The sequence below is a fragment of the Microdochium trichocladiopsis genome, assembly GCF_020744255.1.
Source record: "Microdochium trichocladiopsis strain MPI-CAGE-CH-0230 chromosome Unknown B0I36scaffold_2, whole genome shotgun sequence".
NCBI classification, from domain to species: Eukaryota; Fungi; Ascomycota; class Sordariomycetes; order Xylariales; family Microdochiaceae; genus Microdochium; species Microdochium trichocladiopsis.
In genome coordinates, this window is record NW_025763545.1 from 48,707 (window position 1) to 63,646 (window position 14,940).

The window sequence follows — 14,940 nt, forward strand, 5'->3', positions numbered from 1 at the left end:
AAGCTCTGTGTAATGCTTCAGTCAGCCATGCCGACGGAATTCCCCGCAACGGATCCCCCTCCCCGCGCTCGACCGATCGTCCGTCCTGCATTCCTTGATAGGAGTTTGCTGTAGGCACAGACACCTGCCCGACTTTCTGAATGTCAATGATGGGCCTATTCGTAAAATACATATTGCTCAACACGAAACAGCCCCACTCGTGCGAGTGCTCCGCATCTTTATCTGATCTGGGCCTCGGAAAGAGCGTGGCTGATCAACCGAGCATCACATATAGGACTACGGAAGGAATGGCCGCTGGACAGCCGTTTTCAAGCATTCTGCGCACGGTCGGACTCGGGTCCGCTCCTGGCTCCTTGTCCAGACACGTGATGCACAATGTTCTGCGACAGATCGCAATGTAATCGGCCAAGACCGGCGCCAAGCAGGGCTGGTGAGGCACAGGCAGAACCAAGGCGCTGGATCAAGCCAAACCCCCACGAAACGCAAATTACCACAAGGCCAAGACATCGGGCATTCGCAGGATTTCACATGATATTCGGTGCCTGCTATCTAACGCCCTCCTGTTCTGCTCGTCCGGTCCTCGGCACGACTCTATCACAAGTTCTCCACCTTGAACTTCATCCGCAGTCTCTCGCCGAACCTCAAGATCAGGAATGGCGCAGGCAGAAAAGCGATGGCGATGAACGCCAGGAGCGAGTTGCCCCATCCGAGGCCGAGCGCTCGGTACATGTCCAGCGCGCAGAGCGGCAGCACGGCGCCGGCGATGGAGCGGAACACGGTGTTGGCGGCGAGTGCGGAGGCGGCATAGCGCTCGTACGCGTCGACTAGGTAGACGCTCACGGTCATGAAGCAGAGGATGTTGCCTTACGATGGCAAGAGTGGTTAGCTTTCCTTCGCTGATCATGATATTTCGCAGGGGAAAGGAACAAATGACAAGAACTCACCAACTCCAATGATGAACAGCCCAATCACCGGCGCGATCCAGTGAGTCAGGTAGTCCGCCGTCCATCCATAGATGAAGAATCCAACAGGCAAAATGATGGCCCCGTGCGGCAGCAGGTTTAGCCTCACCTCGGGCTTGACTCTCGTCTGGCCCGTCTCGGCTTTGGCTTTCTGGATAGCCTTGTTGCTGTCGGCCGCGAACCAGGCCATTCCCACCAGTGAGCCAACACCAAGACCGATATACACCAGCCCGACCATGCTCGTGCTGAAGTGATACGATTGCTGGAATACGAACGCCACCGATGTGAACAGCAGGTACAGGTACCCGTACACCATGGCCATGTACAGCGCAAAGACGGTACAGATCGGGGAGAAGACCAACAGCTTGAGCGGTCGGATGATGTTGCGCTTAAACAACGTGCTGCCGGACAACCCGGTGTCGAGCTTCGACTTGTACCGCTCGTCGCCCGTCTCCTTGCGCAGCTTGGCAGCCTTGCGCTCCAGCAGAACAGGCGCGTAGCTCTCGCGCATAAAGACAACCATGGCCACGGCGACGCTCGCGTGGATGATGCACAGCACCCAGAACACCCACCGCCAGCCCTTTGCGTCCTGGACGAAGCCACCGATGACGGGACCGATGACGGGACCGAACAGAGGGCCAATGCTGAAGGCAGACATGGCGACGGCGCGCTTCTCCTGGCTGATCTGGTCGGCGATCGACCCGCCTCCGTTCGTCAGACAGCAAGCGCCCACCGCTCCGGCAAAGAAACGGAACACGACGAGGGCCCCGAGCGTCGGGGCGAGCGCACAGCCGACAATGAAGCCGGCGAACATGATGTTGCAGAGGTGGTAGATGTATACGCGACCATACAGCTCGCTCAGGGGCGCCCAGAGGAGCGGGCCCAGGGCAAAGCCGAGCACGTATACCGAGACGACGAACGCAGCTATAAGGACGTCCGAGCTGTGGAAGTCGCGCATCAGGCTCGGCACGCCGGGGGCGAAGATGGACGAGGCCAGGGGCGTGACAAACGTGAGCGCGCTGACAAGGCCGCAGTTGGTCGCCTTGACCCAGGTGGGCCAGTTGAATGGGTTTTGAGGGTCGTCAGGACCGTCCCAGTCGACGAGGAACGGGTCAGAAGCAGCGTTCTCATCATTGTTGGTGTCGCCGGACGAGGCAGCCGTTTTGCCCGCTTCGAGATTCGACTCCGCTACATCCATGGCCTCCTTCTTCTGGAGCTGACTGTGATCATCGTCATCGTAGTCTGTCGTCGAGTTGTTGGTGGGTTTGGCATTGTTGTGGCCTGTGTCGTGGTCCCGTCCAATCTTCTCGTCCTCTAGTGACGTCTCAGCGGCTTCTCTGGTGTCAGGGTTGACATCACGAGCCTCCTCCTGCGCGTGCGAGACAATCTCACGGTTTGCCGGTGTGTGAGGAACGACGGGCGGGGTAAGCGACGAAGCCATCGTGAAGTGCCCAGCAGTGGTAGTCGCTGGTCTGGACGGGCTCGTGAGATTTTCGCAGAGCCGCAGAAACCCTTTGAGCCGCCCCGAGAGCTACGGCTGCAAGAGGATACGATGATCTTGGAGGTCAGCTGGAAATAAACACGACAGAAGCTTCCAGGGAACGCCACCCAAGAGTCTTGGCTGCCGTCTTTGTTATATATTGCAGATCCCCCATCGCATCTGGTGGCCATTTTGGGCAGCCCCAGACCACCTCTAGGACTTGGATTCCCCTCTGGGAGGCTTCTCTCATTCGTGAATCATGGCAGATACGAACACGAAGCCGGCTAGCGGCAGTAGCAAACGTCTGGCACAGGCTATTAAAGTAAGCCATGGCGCGGAATTAGTGGACGTGGTGGAGGGCTTCCTGGGGGCCAGGCCCCCCTCTGCTGGCGCTTGCCCGAGCGCAAATGAGTGTGGCAGCTCGTAATCGGGTGTCGCAGAGTTGCTACCCACTCATCTGTGCTGGCGACATCGCTTCGAGGATCTCCATGTTTACTGTGTACATTTCCACTGCCCGGCTAATGCCGCTCACGTCGGATTCGTATCGTGCTTCAGCATGCCCAGGCGACTAGGTTGCTCTAAATATGGTCCCATCTCCCGATCTGTGCAGTTCCACCGGTCTTGCCTGCACTCTTGACGTGACATGGCGATCCCACCACGAATTGACACGTCCCTTGTAGCCAGGGTCTCCCCCGGGCGCATCTCACCCGGCAGCATTGCCTATGATGCGCAAGTCGTGACCCCAAACGTGTCATCTCCGCGACGGGGGGAAGCGCACCCTCGCGGAAGAAATGCAGCAGGGACGGAGTGCCCATTCGCGCGAAATTACGAGGCCGAGTCCTGAGTACGAACGATAGCTGACCATGACTGACATTTCCCAGTGAGACAAGCTGGGCGTGTGGGGGGGGAGGGGGTCTCTCGGGATGGATCCCATGGAGGCAGGCTCGGATCGGCAGGTCTAAGGCCTTGCGTGGATCTCGCGCTGTTGCCGAGGAAGCTTAACGAGTGATTAGATCACGGCTGGGTAGTTGGGTTCCAGAACAGGATCTCGGAACAAGGCGGTGGAGAGCCGTGTTACTCAAGACGATCCGCCGACGGGCTATGTATGTGCATTCCGCAGCATCCAGTGGATGAGTGCACTGTCTCTCCGCCGTGCGCTAATGCAAGGACCCTGGAATGACGGGTCTAACGCTCCCAGCCGCTGTAAACACGGCCGTGAGCGTGAAAATCTTCAACACTCCTCTTCCCATCCTCAGATTGTTGACCTCTGGTTGACAGGGCCCTAGGTTTACCTCTAGACGTCAAAAGCCACGAGATGGTCCCACGCGTAATGGTATCAGCATGTTATCTGTGAGATAGATGCAGCGTAGCGGTGTCGCACGGGCCGTCCCATTCCTGGCGCAATCGCAATCACAAGCGCCAACCCCCTGAAATGGGCCCAGCTTGTTATCAGTGCGCGCCAGGGGTTCTCCTCACCGTCACAAACAATGCCTCTGTGGTCGCAAAACCGGCGAACCCCTCATTTCCTGCGTATGCCCCAAGTTGGAGACCGACCGAGCCCAGAGAGACTGGTTCAGCACGTACACTCGACCGGTACACAAGGTGCGGACTGGCCCTGGCCTGATCACTTCGACAGCGACATCAAAAGATGGCGCCTCAGGGGCTACGCGTTGCGGCAGTCGCCAGCTTCGTTCCAGCATTCCCGCTGCTCCTCGCGCACGGCATTGTCTCGCACTCACCAGTCCCCGCGACGGGCCTCGTCCCGCTCTTCTTCTCGTCGTCATTCTCGCTCTTCATCCTACGCCGACGCGCGCGACGGGCACAGGCTGCCGCTCAGAACACCAGCGTCGACCGTGAGCGGCAGCCTCTCCTCCCCACCGAGGAAGGGCAGCAAGTTGCAGGAACCGATGCCGCCACCACCACCAACGACGACGAGGACGAGGACGCGCAAGCCAGCGCCAGCAACGGCAGCGACATCCACGACCGCTTTCCCATCCTCGTCTTCCTCGCAGACGTCATCTTCGCGGCCGCCATTCTGACCGTGCTCGTCTTCACATGGCTCAACTCGAGCCAGCTGAGCGGACAGCTTGCCATGCTCGCCGCCTACGGGACAATTCCCCTTCTGATCAACGTGTAAGCCTTCAAAGCCTTCTTTTTCAGTAAAGGTCCTGTCGGCCCCCCTGCAGACAAACCCGACTAACGCGAGACACGACGCCCGGGCCATCGCGCGCCCTGGCGCTCTTGCACCCACCTCAACAGTCTTATCCACCTCCTCTTCGCGGTACGCGGCCTTTCCTCCGGCCTCGCGCTGCCCGAGCTGACACGCTACGTCGCATGGCAGCTTGTGCCGGGCGATTGTCCCGACTGCGGACACCACCTGCGCCCAGAGTCCGGCCCGGAAATTCCCTGGTTTAAATCCATTAGCCGTGCTGTCAACTCGGCTAGGGAGAGGGAGTGGACGTTTCCCAAGCTGCCGGAGGTCAGGATGCCTGACATGTCTGGTCTGAAAGGGTGGGTTGGTGGACGTGCTAGTGCTGAGGACGAGGACGAGCATGACACTGCACGAGACGATGCGGGAGCCACCGAGGGCAGGTCGGGAAGGATGCCGCAGTGGCTGCGACGACCTGCGTGGCTGAGCTATGGAGGCGTGGACGAGCAGCAGCGTGCCGAGGAAGGCGACGATGAGGAGGCGCGCTTGTTCATCGACCGCGATGCCTCTACATACCGCGACGACGAGGAAGACTATGGTGTGGGTTCTACCCGGACTCAAGGTCTCCAGAGCCCGGCCTCGACCTCGGCTGAGGAAGTTGTCGTTGTGGGCAAGAAGAAGCAGCGCAAGATTACTTCTCCTGATCCTGCAAGTGATGAGCCGAGCTGGTGAGCTTGGCTACGACTTCACAGAATCCAGCTATGGAAAAAGCGGCCAACAAAACCGACAGGCACAACGTTCAGGCCATGTCACCACCTGCATTGGAAAAGCGGAAGCCCTTGTCGATTGCGGTCAGGCGCCCTCCAGTGATGGTTCCGGACCAGAGGTAAAGGCTCAGTATTATTATTCTTTTCTCATTCTGCTCACGCGTCGATACCCCCAACACGCGCTCTCCTTCCAAGCAAGCCTGCAGTCAGCTATACGGACGTGTTTAGTTTAGCAATCAACATCGTCTATCACCTCAGCGATATGAATCTCATGCGACTATGTACATTCGCGGCTTTCACTTTAAGTTCCCCTTTACTTGAAGGAGCTGCTTGTGCTCACGCTATCTCAAGGCCATGCTAAACCAGCAATATATGTGCATACCAGTTGGACGCAAGACCGAGCTCGGATGTCATCACCACCTACAAGCCCGTTCAACTGTTCTACAAAGGAGGTCGTCACTGTGGACCAGAAGCACCGGAAGCAAGTCATCTCCATCCAGGGACTCAGGCTCGGTGCTCAATTTGTTATTGTAAGCTCGTGTATACAGCCACCTGACATTCGATCTAGTCCGAATCAAGCCCACCGGCGAGTTCATCAAGGTCACGGCCTGCAAGGCAACTTGATCCCTATATTGCAACTAGAAATCCTCTCGTTCGTCATCCTGAGCTGATGTGAGATATGGGGTGTTTGCAAGGGAGCTAACGGCTCCCCACGGACTGTTCATATCATCATCAATCACTTGCCGTGCTTTCTTTTCCTTCTTTTTCTTCTTGATGGTTGACAATGTGGAGTCGAGAATGGACTGCGCATCCCGTGGAGGCTCTGGCACCCCAACTTGCCATCCCTCAGGTGGAGGTGCTTCGGTCGTCTTGGTGTTGTCTTCCACAGACTCTACTACGTGGCTTTGTGAATGCGGCGTGGGCAATGATGCGACGGACTCTGCCTTCGGAGAAACGATCGACGCTTCGTTGAGTTTGTTAGGCTTGATGCTTGAGGACTCATAAAGTCGCTCACCGCGTGGGTTGATCGGGCCATGCTGCAGCAGAGTCTTCAAGCCACGAAGTGCCTGCTGAAGGACATGTTTCTTCTCTTCCAGACGCTTTCTCTCCGCTACAGACTCCTCGGTCTCACCTGCGAGCCGAGAAATCTCCTCGTCGGTCATGGCGAGTACCTTTTTGGCCTTGAACAGCCCAGAGAGCTTCTTCACCAGACAGTCTTCGATGGCAATAACACTGATGTCGTCGATGAACCGATTAATTGCGACCTTGACTACACATTAGCATGAAATAAAACGCCAGGTCGGGAAATAATTCACCTCATAATATGCTTCCATGTAATCAACAGCTAGAGAGCTTCCGAAGAGCTCCATATCTGGTTCTAGGCCTTCAGCCAGAAGTTCCACAACCAGCACTGGGTTGACGTGAAATGTCTTTTGCGTGTTCTCAAACTCCCTGAGGGCAAAGATCTTGCTGATTTGCTGCTGAATTGCACGTTTATGTCGTGCCTGTTGAGCCTTTTGGACGTTTTCGGTGAGTTGCGGGTTATATGTGATGGGCTGATTGATGGCGGACATAAGCAGCTCCTCGATCTTGGCGTGAAGTTCAATCTCCAGCTCGCCGACTTGCTCATGGACAAAATTAACCACCTCGGTAACCACATCGTTTGCCGTGACATGCTCGATCACGAGGCGAGTTGTCGTGTGCACGGCATCCCGGATGTCATCAACCAATGATCTGACCAAGCGCCTCCATGGGTCGCACTGCTCCACAAAAAGATCTCCAACAATGAGCGGGTTGAAAAGACCGAGAAGTTCGCGTCCGCGGGTCTTGCGTAGTCTTTCAGCGACATCTTTGACGTATTGAGACCTGGGGACGCGAGGCGCCTCGCTCCTTGGGCTGCCGTTGTCCCTTGTAGCATCCGACTCGGTGAGTAGCCGAGTCTGTCCGTTCAGGCGCATTTCCTGTGCAAATTCGTGCAAAGAATTCTGCACAATGGCCCGCAGTCTCTTGGCATAATCGTCTGGCTTCTTTATATTCCCGAAGAAGCGATCTGTGTACGAGCCATTGACGGACTGCTCCATTAGTGTCGTGTAGTCTTCACCTACACTAAGCAAATATCCCTGCTGTTGTTTCGTGCTCTCTCGCGAAGGACCTAACTTGTCCAGTTGTTTGGAACATTGGCTTATGCCGTCTTCCACGTCTTTGACTAGGCTTGGTAGCTGGGACACAATCTGGGCCTTCAGCAGTGAACTCAGTCTGATTCTCAAGGCAGCCACACCACAGTGCGACGACTCAACACCGGCCCAGATGCCGTGCGAGAAAAATTTGTGCTCGACAGCGTCGCGTTCTGCCGATGTTGAATTTCGCTGCTCATAGTTGCGGTTCCTCAAGACATGCCACCCCAGCCGGAGTTCCACCTCGGCGTTCTGCGCGAGGCGCACCCAATAGCTCTCAGAGTCGGAGCCAGAATCCAGCATATCGGGCTTTGTGATCAGGCCCATGGTGCGCAGTCCATCTGGGTCCGCTCTCTGCGCCATTGAGGTCACTTCTTGCAGAACGTACTGGTAGTTGGCAGAGACAACGGCTAGGATAATGCTTCTTTCGCGAGCCATGTATGTCGTGACCATGGTACAGACAGTCTCAACGTCCGCTTCAGACTGCTCTTTATTGCCGGTCCGGAAGAGCCCGGGGAGATCGACCATGGTGAGATGCGGCTGAGTCGGCCCCGACAGCTCAATGCGTAAAATATCGCTGTAGAACCTCCGATCCCCCGACATACCCATGGCTTTTAAGGCTGCCTCTGTCACTGCCTCAAGACCATCTTTGTCTATGTCGACACTGGGTCGCCAATTCTCAAGTGATTCCTTCTCTTCCTGGTCGTAGCGATCCTCGCCGGGGATGATGAACACCTTTGTGTTGGTTTCAGTACCACGGCGGAGGACCAGCTCTGTTGCGAAGCGAGTGCACAGGTTGTCTCTGGTTGGAAACCGCAAGCCGGAGATTGCCTCCAAGACAGAGCTTTTCCCCGAGGATTGATCTCCGCAGACAATAATCTGTGGCAGGGCAACGAAGCGACTGACACCCTGAGCACGTAGACTGTCGATGATATCCAACAGTTTTCGGTGGTCCTCTGTTGGGATCGCAGCATCGAGCGGGCGGTGGGCTTCAATCGACATGCTGGTCAGCGTCATGTTGGTTGGACAAATGGAATACTTGAATGTGATGTGAATTGGTGCAAATGAGATACAGAATCCAAGCAGGCGAGTTGCCTTGAGTCAATCATGATCCAATTGAGGCTTTAGACGACAAATAAACGAGGATCTATTTATCCTCCTTCGTGCTATCTGGTAGGGAGGGGATGTGCAAGAGTCTGCTGGGTTGTCATGCAAAACAGGGATGTGTAGTTGGCCTCCCGCATAATCAGGCAGCAAGGCAGCAGAACGCCTCGCAGCGCATTGTGCGCGCTGGTGCGCACTTTTTCTATCCAGTGTCAGTCCATAATCAAGGCACTTCAGGCACATGTCCGATAAACGTGCTGACGTTATTGGTGAGAGCCTTTCTTACATGTCATGCGCCAATTTCCGAGCGAGAATGAGACTCCAAGCGAATCCAGCACTATCAGCATACAGCCAAGCCTAGGAGGTATCACAGAGCAAGTACGCATTGAACAAGTTCTCTTCATTATGCTTCCAAACTCTGGCACTCGAGGTGGGCCTGTTGTTGTCCCTTCGTCTGTGGATGCGCCATGCTCACTTGCTCGCTTTTGCTCGATTCTGCACAGAGAACTCATTCCCATACTACGCCTCATATCTTCTGTTGACAGGTACTACCGGCCAAGTGCCAATGCTGGAGTAAGGGCTGTTGCCGTTGCAGTCAGTGTCGGACCCGCAGTCGAATCCCTATTTATGGGCCTTCTAGAACCTCCGAGCTCCGTTTTCAGGGCCTTAACAGCTTCAGACTCAATCTTTCTGCTGAAAGCCCACCACATTTGTGATCTAGGTCCTCTATGGAAGTCTCCAGAGAATGGTGGCCTCCAGGTAGGATAAACCTTCTGGTGACAAGCCCCCACCCGAAGCTGGAGGGGGTGCTTGATCAGAAACTCATGACAGAGAAAGCATGCTTTCTTGCTGGTGCCCATCAAACGAAGGTTGGGAATGAGATGTTCATTTTGGTCGTAGAATCCGAGAAGCTGCATTTCGGCGTGAAGTGTCAGCGTCAAGGTACAAGCCTTGCGCATTGCGGCCTCGACGTCGACTGTGACCAGTACCCGAGCTAACTTCTCCATGGTGTCGTGGGGTTCTCCTCGCAGCAGACGTGTGAGCGCATCTCGTAAGAGTGTCCCGCCGTGAGGAGGTGGAAATATCTCCGGAGGAGGAGCTTCAAGAGCCATGATATGAATATCGGCGAACACGGCAGGCTGTTTGACTGCAAATTTGATCATTGACTTGATTGCTGCGGTGTAACGAGCCACTTTGTGCAGAGTCTCTACCCATGGAGGAGACGATGTTGCGTTGCAGTCGAGCAATGCTTGCAATTGCTGAGAATATTTCCATCGCGCCTCTGAAGCCCACTGCACGACAGTGGCCAATTGAGACGATCCAGAGAGATTCAGAGCAGTGTCACCGAAGGGACAGGTCTGAAGCCATTGTCGAAAGTCCGCGTCGTCCAGTATACCTTGCTTATGGGCGCCATTGGAAGTGTTGGACACAGCCAGCCGAAGACATTGTCGCAGTCCAGGCTTTGCAAGCTTTGAAATCTTCTGCACAAGCGACAAAATACGGTGTTCATCTAATTTGACTATAATTTTGAGAAGCTCGCCTTCGGCTTGCGTCGAAGTCTTTCCTGCATCAAGGAGTGCATCAGCAGCAGCGCAATACCCGGTATAACGCGAGAGTACATACTCTTTTCTGCAACAGCGACGAGGAAGTGCAGCACTTCTTTGAGTCTCTTAAGATCATTGTCCGGCAGGCCACGATTGCGCGCCACCCGCAAGATTGAGCTCGAACCCTGAGTCTGCTCCAAGCAGACGGCGGAGGCTGTTTCTTTGCCAGAACCCGAAGTCGCGCAAATTAGCGCGAATGAGTCTAAGAACTTCTGTTTGAGCTGATAAAGAGGTATGATGCCTTCATCGAGGGATCCTTCCAAAGAGTCTTTGGTGGGTTTTCCGCGCACGGGGTCGATCAAGTTCACAAGCACGGCGTTAATGACTAACTGCTGGAAGGCCTTGTTGCTGGGTGCGCGGCCTAGTGCTTTCGAGGCTGTTGGCGTCTGATATTTCTGGAATGGCGCCATTGCTGTGAGCATATCTCTGTGTGGCCAATATGGAATATACAGATGGTTATGTCAATCGTGAAAAGTTCCCTCTGGGTGAGATTGCTCTCTTCCACAGCGAGCGAGCTTGTATTCAGATAGATCTTGACAGGGGGCATCAGGCTCGCAAGAGCAGTCTTGCACATTCCCCTACCATCATATGCTGTAGGTGTGATGTGAGGTCTCATTGGACCACGTCAGACAGGTGGCAGCTGGGGTTCTGCAGTGAACAACCAACTGCATCTCAGCCTGCCGCAAAACGACGCCACGCAACGAGGCACGCTTCTGGGCAAACGCACATGATTATCGCATCCCTGCTTGCCCGGTTTGCTGACTGCCGATTCGTTGTGCCCGCGAATCTTGTTGTCCATTGTATTCTTATCGATGTTCGAGGCCCTTCTGTCCCCACGGGTGAATGTCAGGCTTGACCCAAGAATGGTCACGTTCATGATTGGCGGAAGCTCCTGAGAGGCGCCAGCTTACATTTGCTTCGTTGGGCAATCCCCGGGTAAGGCTGCCTCTACCCATACCTCTTCGGGCTATCTCTCCAGATTATCGGAAGTGCCTGAGAGTACATCTGCACCCCGGCTCCGTAGTCTCGTAGCACATGCTAGCAGGGTGGAAAGACCGGCATTTTGAAGATCTAGATCTCGGACTACTATTGGATCGCACACAATAAAGATGCATCTCAATCATTGTCTTAATACCAGCAGAGTGAGATATAGTCCCAATCCAGAAAAGACAAAGCCGAAGGAAAGGAGGGAACGTAGAAATGAAGCTGATCGACAGTCCATACCGAAGACGAGTCATGTAGAGTGCTGCACTGACTTAGATCTCGCCTCTATTTGCATGGGCAGTAGCAGCCGTTGACCTCGTCAAAGTTGCGCCTGGCTTCGTGTTTCGCCACACAGCCCATTGCTGTCCACGCCGGGCTCGTTTTCGCTGCGTGCCTTGATCGCTTGTACCATGCGCTTGACCCCCTGGATGCACATTCCTGGTAGGTATGATTGCGTGGGTACCAGGACATAACGGGCTGTGTGCGCTTGGGCGCGGAGGACACTGCACCCACACGAGCCTGCGTTGGGCCGAGCCCACAATGTCAAACCACACATCTTGACCACACAAGTCCTCAGGCAAGTGATGTTGGATGTAAGCTTGGATAGTCGCAGTCTCCGCGTTCACACCGTCGTCGCCGAAACGTCTACTCCTTCGGCTTTGAGTTCGTCAGCGATCATCGCGCAGGTCTTCTCGTGGCCATATCTATCAAGGCGTACCTTGATAGCTTCTGCTTGAGTAAGTGATATTGAACGCTTCCGTGGTCGCCCAGTCCTTGGCGCATCGGCAAACCACTCATCCCGCATCGTCTGCGCAGCGCCGAGGGCTGGATTGAAGCCTCGTTGGACGGCGCGGTCGACCATTGATCTCACGGTCAAAGCCTTGATAGTGGTGATTCTCTCGACCTCTGCCAGCGAGTGCCCTTGAGCGTGAAGGAGTACACATGTTGCGCGTGCTGCTACTCCAACTCTGGTGCACCGAACCATACTGACGGTGTTGCTGTCGTTGGCGCCTGTAGGGGCCTCTGAAGAGGGCGGAGATCTACTTCCGCAGCTGTCTCCCATCTCAACAAGTACTACTCTTGAAAATTCCTCGGATCCCGTCGGTTTGAGCCCAAACGCATCGGTCAGAACCCCTGAAGTGCCTCCGAGTTGAAGGTGCAGGAGAGCAATGTGCATCCCGTCCCCGCACGAGCCAGGATAATCAAGTCGCCATACATTCCACCATAGCCAGCTGTTGACGGCCGCTCGCCCTGGTCCGCCAAGGCAAGCAGGCCATTTGACGCTAGGCAAAGACTTCTGCAAGGCACTTCCGTAATACCGTTACGCCCTAGAGGTCAGCAATCCATTAACGGGCGAAATGGCTTTGAGAGCACTGCTTTATGCTCCGTAATATGCAGGAAACGTAGTGCCTTGGTACCTCCAAGAGAGACTCTATGGTATTCAATTTCTAAAGATTCTTTTTGTAGGGCAACACTTGACAAGGCTTGACGATTCGCCTGCCAAATCCTCGTCCACTGACCAATTTTGCAAATGGTTAGTGGCGAGACTCATGCACCGTTATCTCCGTCTGCTTCGTGATGCCCTTGAGTCCTGAACTCCTCTTTGCCGGCTCACCCCCATGCTGCTGCTGCTGTTGCTGCTGCTGCGGCAAGATTCCCTCCTCACTGCTGTTGTCCTCCAGCCCGTATGCTGATCTTGAGCTTATCATGACAGTTGTACCAGTTCCGGACCTCCCGCCATTCTTGCCAGACCACTGCTTGCTCTCGCTGAGCTGTATGCTCTGTTCCTCCTTCTGCTTCTGGTATCCGTGTTTCGTGGGCCGGCTGTCGAGGCCGCCGGCGCCGGCATACCCGAGCGCCCCGGGGCGACTGCGGCCTGCCGAGGAGGAGCCGGCACCGGTGCTGCGGAAGCGGCGGGCAGTGCCCTCGAGCCAGCCGGAAAGGAGAGGGCGGAGGGGAGGAATCGAGGCGGCGACAAGGCCGGCGTTGAGCTCGGCTCTGGTTGGAACAATCAGTGTGTCAGTTTCGGTGATTCGATGAGAGTCCAGTGGGAGAGCGTCTTCGGTATCAAGACGTACGAGTTCCACAGGTAGAACCTGAGAGTGAATGATCCGTCTGTGAGCTGGATCGGTTTGTTGCCCGTGATGGCACGTACGATGGCAGTCCCGGTCGCGCTGTGGAGACGTGGTCAGTTTGGAATGGTCATTCAGATCCCCATGAATCAATCAACTCACAAGAAACCGATGCACAAGACGCCAATCAGCGAGGCCTTGGTGCGGACGTTGACCTTGAGCATTGCGATTGTCGGGATCGGGAGTAAGACGAGTGTGGCGTCCGTGACAATATTGATGGCTGTATGACAAGATGGAAGTTAGCTGCCAGGGTTTCTCAAATCATGAAAACAGGTCAGACAAACCGCCGTTGATGTTGGCAACAAGAACAAATGCCTCATTCGATATGCAAGCGCCCGGCTCCCTGATGAATGCCCAGCTGTTGTACATCGGCCGGCACTCGAACAATAATGGCGCCTCACTCGCAATGGTGAAGATGACGATAAAACCTAAATTGATTTAGCTCGACATTCATCCATTATCTTGGATGAATTTGCTGGCTCACCAATCATAACTTTGAGGAACAGCTGGTACCACTTCCCCTTGAGGAAGCGCAGCAGTGCCAAGCAGACCGAGATCTTGACGATGCTCACGCCGGTGATGTTGACCGTGACCTGTGCGTACTGCCAGTGCTTCATGGACTCCCACTCCTCCGGCACGCCGAGGTCGTACCAGTGGTGGCCGCCGCCATTGTTCACAGTGCCAATGAAACACACGAGGACGCCGATCGTGTGGAGCTGTCAAAGATGGAGCACAAAGGATCAGTCAATCATCTCTCGCCTTCAATGGGAGTGCTCGAGCGGCGTGGTGCAATACAGGAGCGGGAAAGGGAACTCACCATTGCCAGTGCGATGAACCAGTCGTCCCACCCAAATGTCTTGAGCACGAACCGGCGCACCCAAAGGCGAAGACTGACTACCAGAACAGCAAATCCCGTCATGAAGCCTGCGATCCCCATAATCTCGACATGGTTGTTCTCCCGCCCGGGAACGGGCGGCTGTGGTTTCGGTATCGGTAGCGCCATGGCCCCAGGCACGAGATGGATGACTTGCAGAGAGTAGGCGATCACTTCTGCAACAGGCGATGGGCCCTGGGGTCGATTGGGAAAGGCAAGATCAGCGGCGGCACGGGCGTAGAGATGTCAGACATCTGGAATGGCAGAGTGGAGAGGACGCGAGAGAGAGAGAGGCAGGCGTCGTCTTGTATCACACGAGTCACAACAGACCTCCCGGCGGCCTGGAACGAAGGACTCGCGATGATTTGTGCACGAATTTGAGCCTTGCTGTCTGCCGGCATAATTCCGTCTGAGGGATGCCACTCTGCAGACTACCCAGATTATGGTCACAGAGTGCGTGAGTGCTACCCGGCCGGGCCAGGAAACTCTGCCCAGGAACGCACGCTTCGCAGAGTACGAGCAGGTCACACTCCGAGGCCAATGAAACGTCGGAAAGTGCCACGCTGTGGACCCTGGTAGCAACGATTCTCTTGAGTCCGGCCAAGAGTTGCAGCCGTGCTGTCAGTCCGCAAGGGGTGGCGTACTTTCTGTATCCTTGCCACCCTATTAAGATGAGGCGTCGTGTGGCTTGCAGGTGTGTGTCGCGGGTG

At 55.4% G+C, this 14,940-nt stretch overlaps 6 protein-coding genes across 6 annotated transcripts; 1 reads left to right on the forward strand and 5 right to left on the reverse strand.

Annotated features, from left to right (window-relative positions):
• Nucleotides 1–594: 594 nt before the first annotated feature.
• On the reverse strand, nt 595–2,160 carry B0I36DRAFT_236879 (major facilitator superfamily domain-containing protein; the record flags this gene model as incomplete). Its single annotated transcript, XM_046149496.1, has 2 exons — nt 595–863; nt 945–2,160. The coding sequence occupies 2 exons, from the start codon at nt 2,158–2,160 to the stop codon at nt 595–597; spliced, it is 1,485 nt and encodes a 494-aa protein (XP_046016161.1).
• A 1,930-nt stretch (nt 2,161–4,090) lies between these two features.
• B0I36DRAFT_358792 (uncharacterized protein) lies at nt 4,091–5,323 on the forward strand (the record flags this gene model as incomplete). The annotated part of the gene is made up of 2 exons (XM_046158017.1): nt 4,091–4,575; nt 4,702–5,323. 2 exons carry the CDS (start codon nt 4,091–4,093, stop codon nt 5,321–5,323), a joined length of 1,107 nt encoding a protein of 368 aa, XP_046016162.1.
• Nucleotides 5,324–5,646: 323 nt separating this feature from the next.
• On the reverse strand, nt 5,647–8,619 carry B0I36DRAFT_282710 (P-loop containing nucleoside triphosphate hydrolase protein). Its single transcript, XM_046151524.1, has 2 exons — nt 6,675–8,619; nt 5,647–6,623 (listed from the first exon to the last, which is right to left on the reverse strand). Exons 1-2 carry the CDS (start codon nt 8,547–8,549, stop codon nt 5,997–5,999), a joined length of 2,502 nt encoding a protein of 833 aa, XP_046016163.1. The 5' UTR covers nt 8,550–8,619; the 3' UTR covers nt 5,647–5,996.
• Nucleotides 8,620–9,080: 461 nt separating this feature from the next.
• Nucleotides 9,081–10,650, reverse strand: B0I36DRAFT_427794 (uncharacterized protein; the record flags this gene model as incomplete). The annotated part of the gene is made up of 2 exons (XM_046162434.1): nt 9,081–10,200; nt 10,260–10,650. The coding sequence occupies 2 exons, from the start codon at nt 10,648–10,650 to the stop codon at nt 9,185–9,187; spliced, it is 1,407 nt and encodes a 468-aa protein (XP_046016164.1). The 3' UTR covers nt 9,081–9,184.
• A 637-nt stretch (nt 10,651–11,287) lies between these two features.
• On the reverse strand, nt 11,288–12,375 carry B0I36DRAFT_313199 (uncharacterized protein). The gene is made up of 2 exons (XM_046152594.1): nt 11,943–12,375; nt 11,288–11,881 (listed from the first exon to the last, which is right to left on the reverse strand). Exons 1-2 carry the CDS (start codon nt 12,020–12,022, stop codon nt 11,497–11,499), a joined length of 465 nt encoding a protein of 154 aa, XP_046016165.1. The 5' UTR covers nt 12,023–12,375; the 3' UTR covers nt 11,288–11,496.
• A 199-nt stretch (nt 12,376–12,574) lies between these two features.
• B0I36DRAFT_313201 (uncharacterized protein) lies at nt 12,575–14,617 on the reverse strand. The gene is made up of 6 exons (XM_046152595.1): nt 14,174–14,617; nt 13,841–14,072; nt 13,641–13,784; nt 13,459–13,576; nt 13,303–13,398; nt 12,575–13,222 (listed from the first exon to the last, which is right to left on the reverse strand). Exons 1-6 carry the CDS (start codon nt 14,357–14,359, stop codon nt 12,760–12,762), a joined length of 1,239 nt encoding a protein of 412 aa, XP_046016166.1. The 5' UTR covers nt 14,360–14,617; the 3' UTR covers nt 12,575–12,759.
• Between the last annotated feature and the right edge of the window lie 323 nt (nt 14,618–14,940).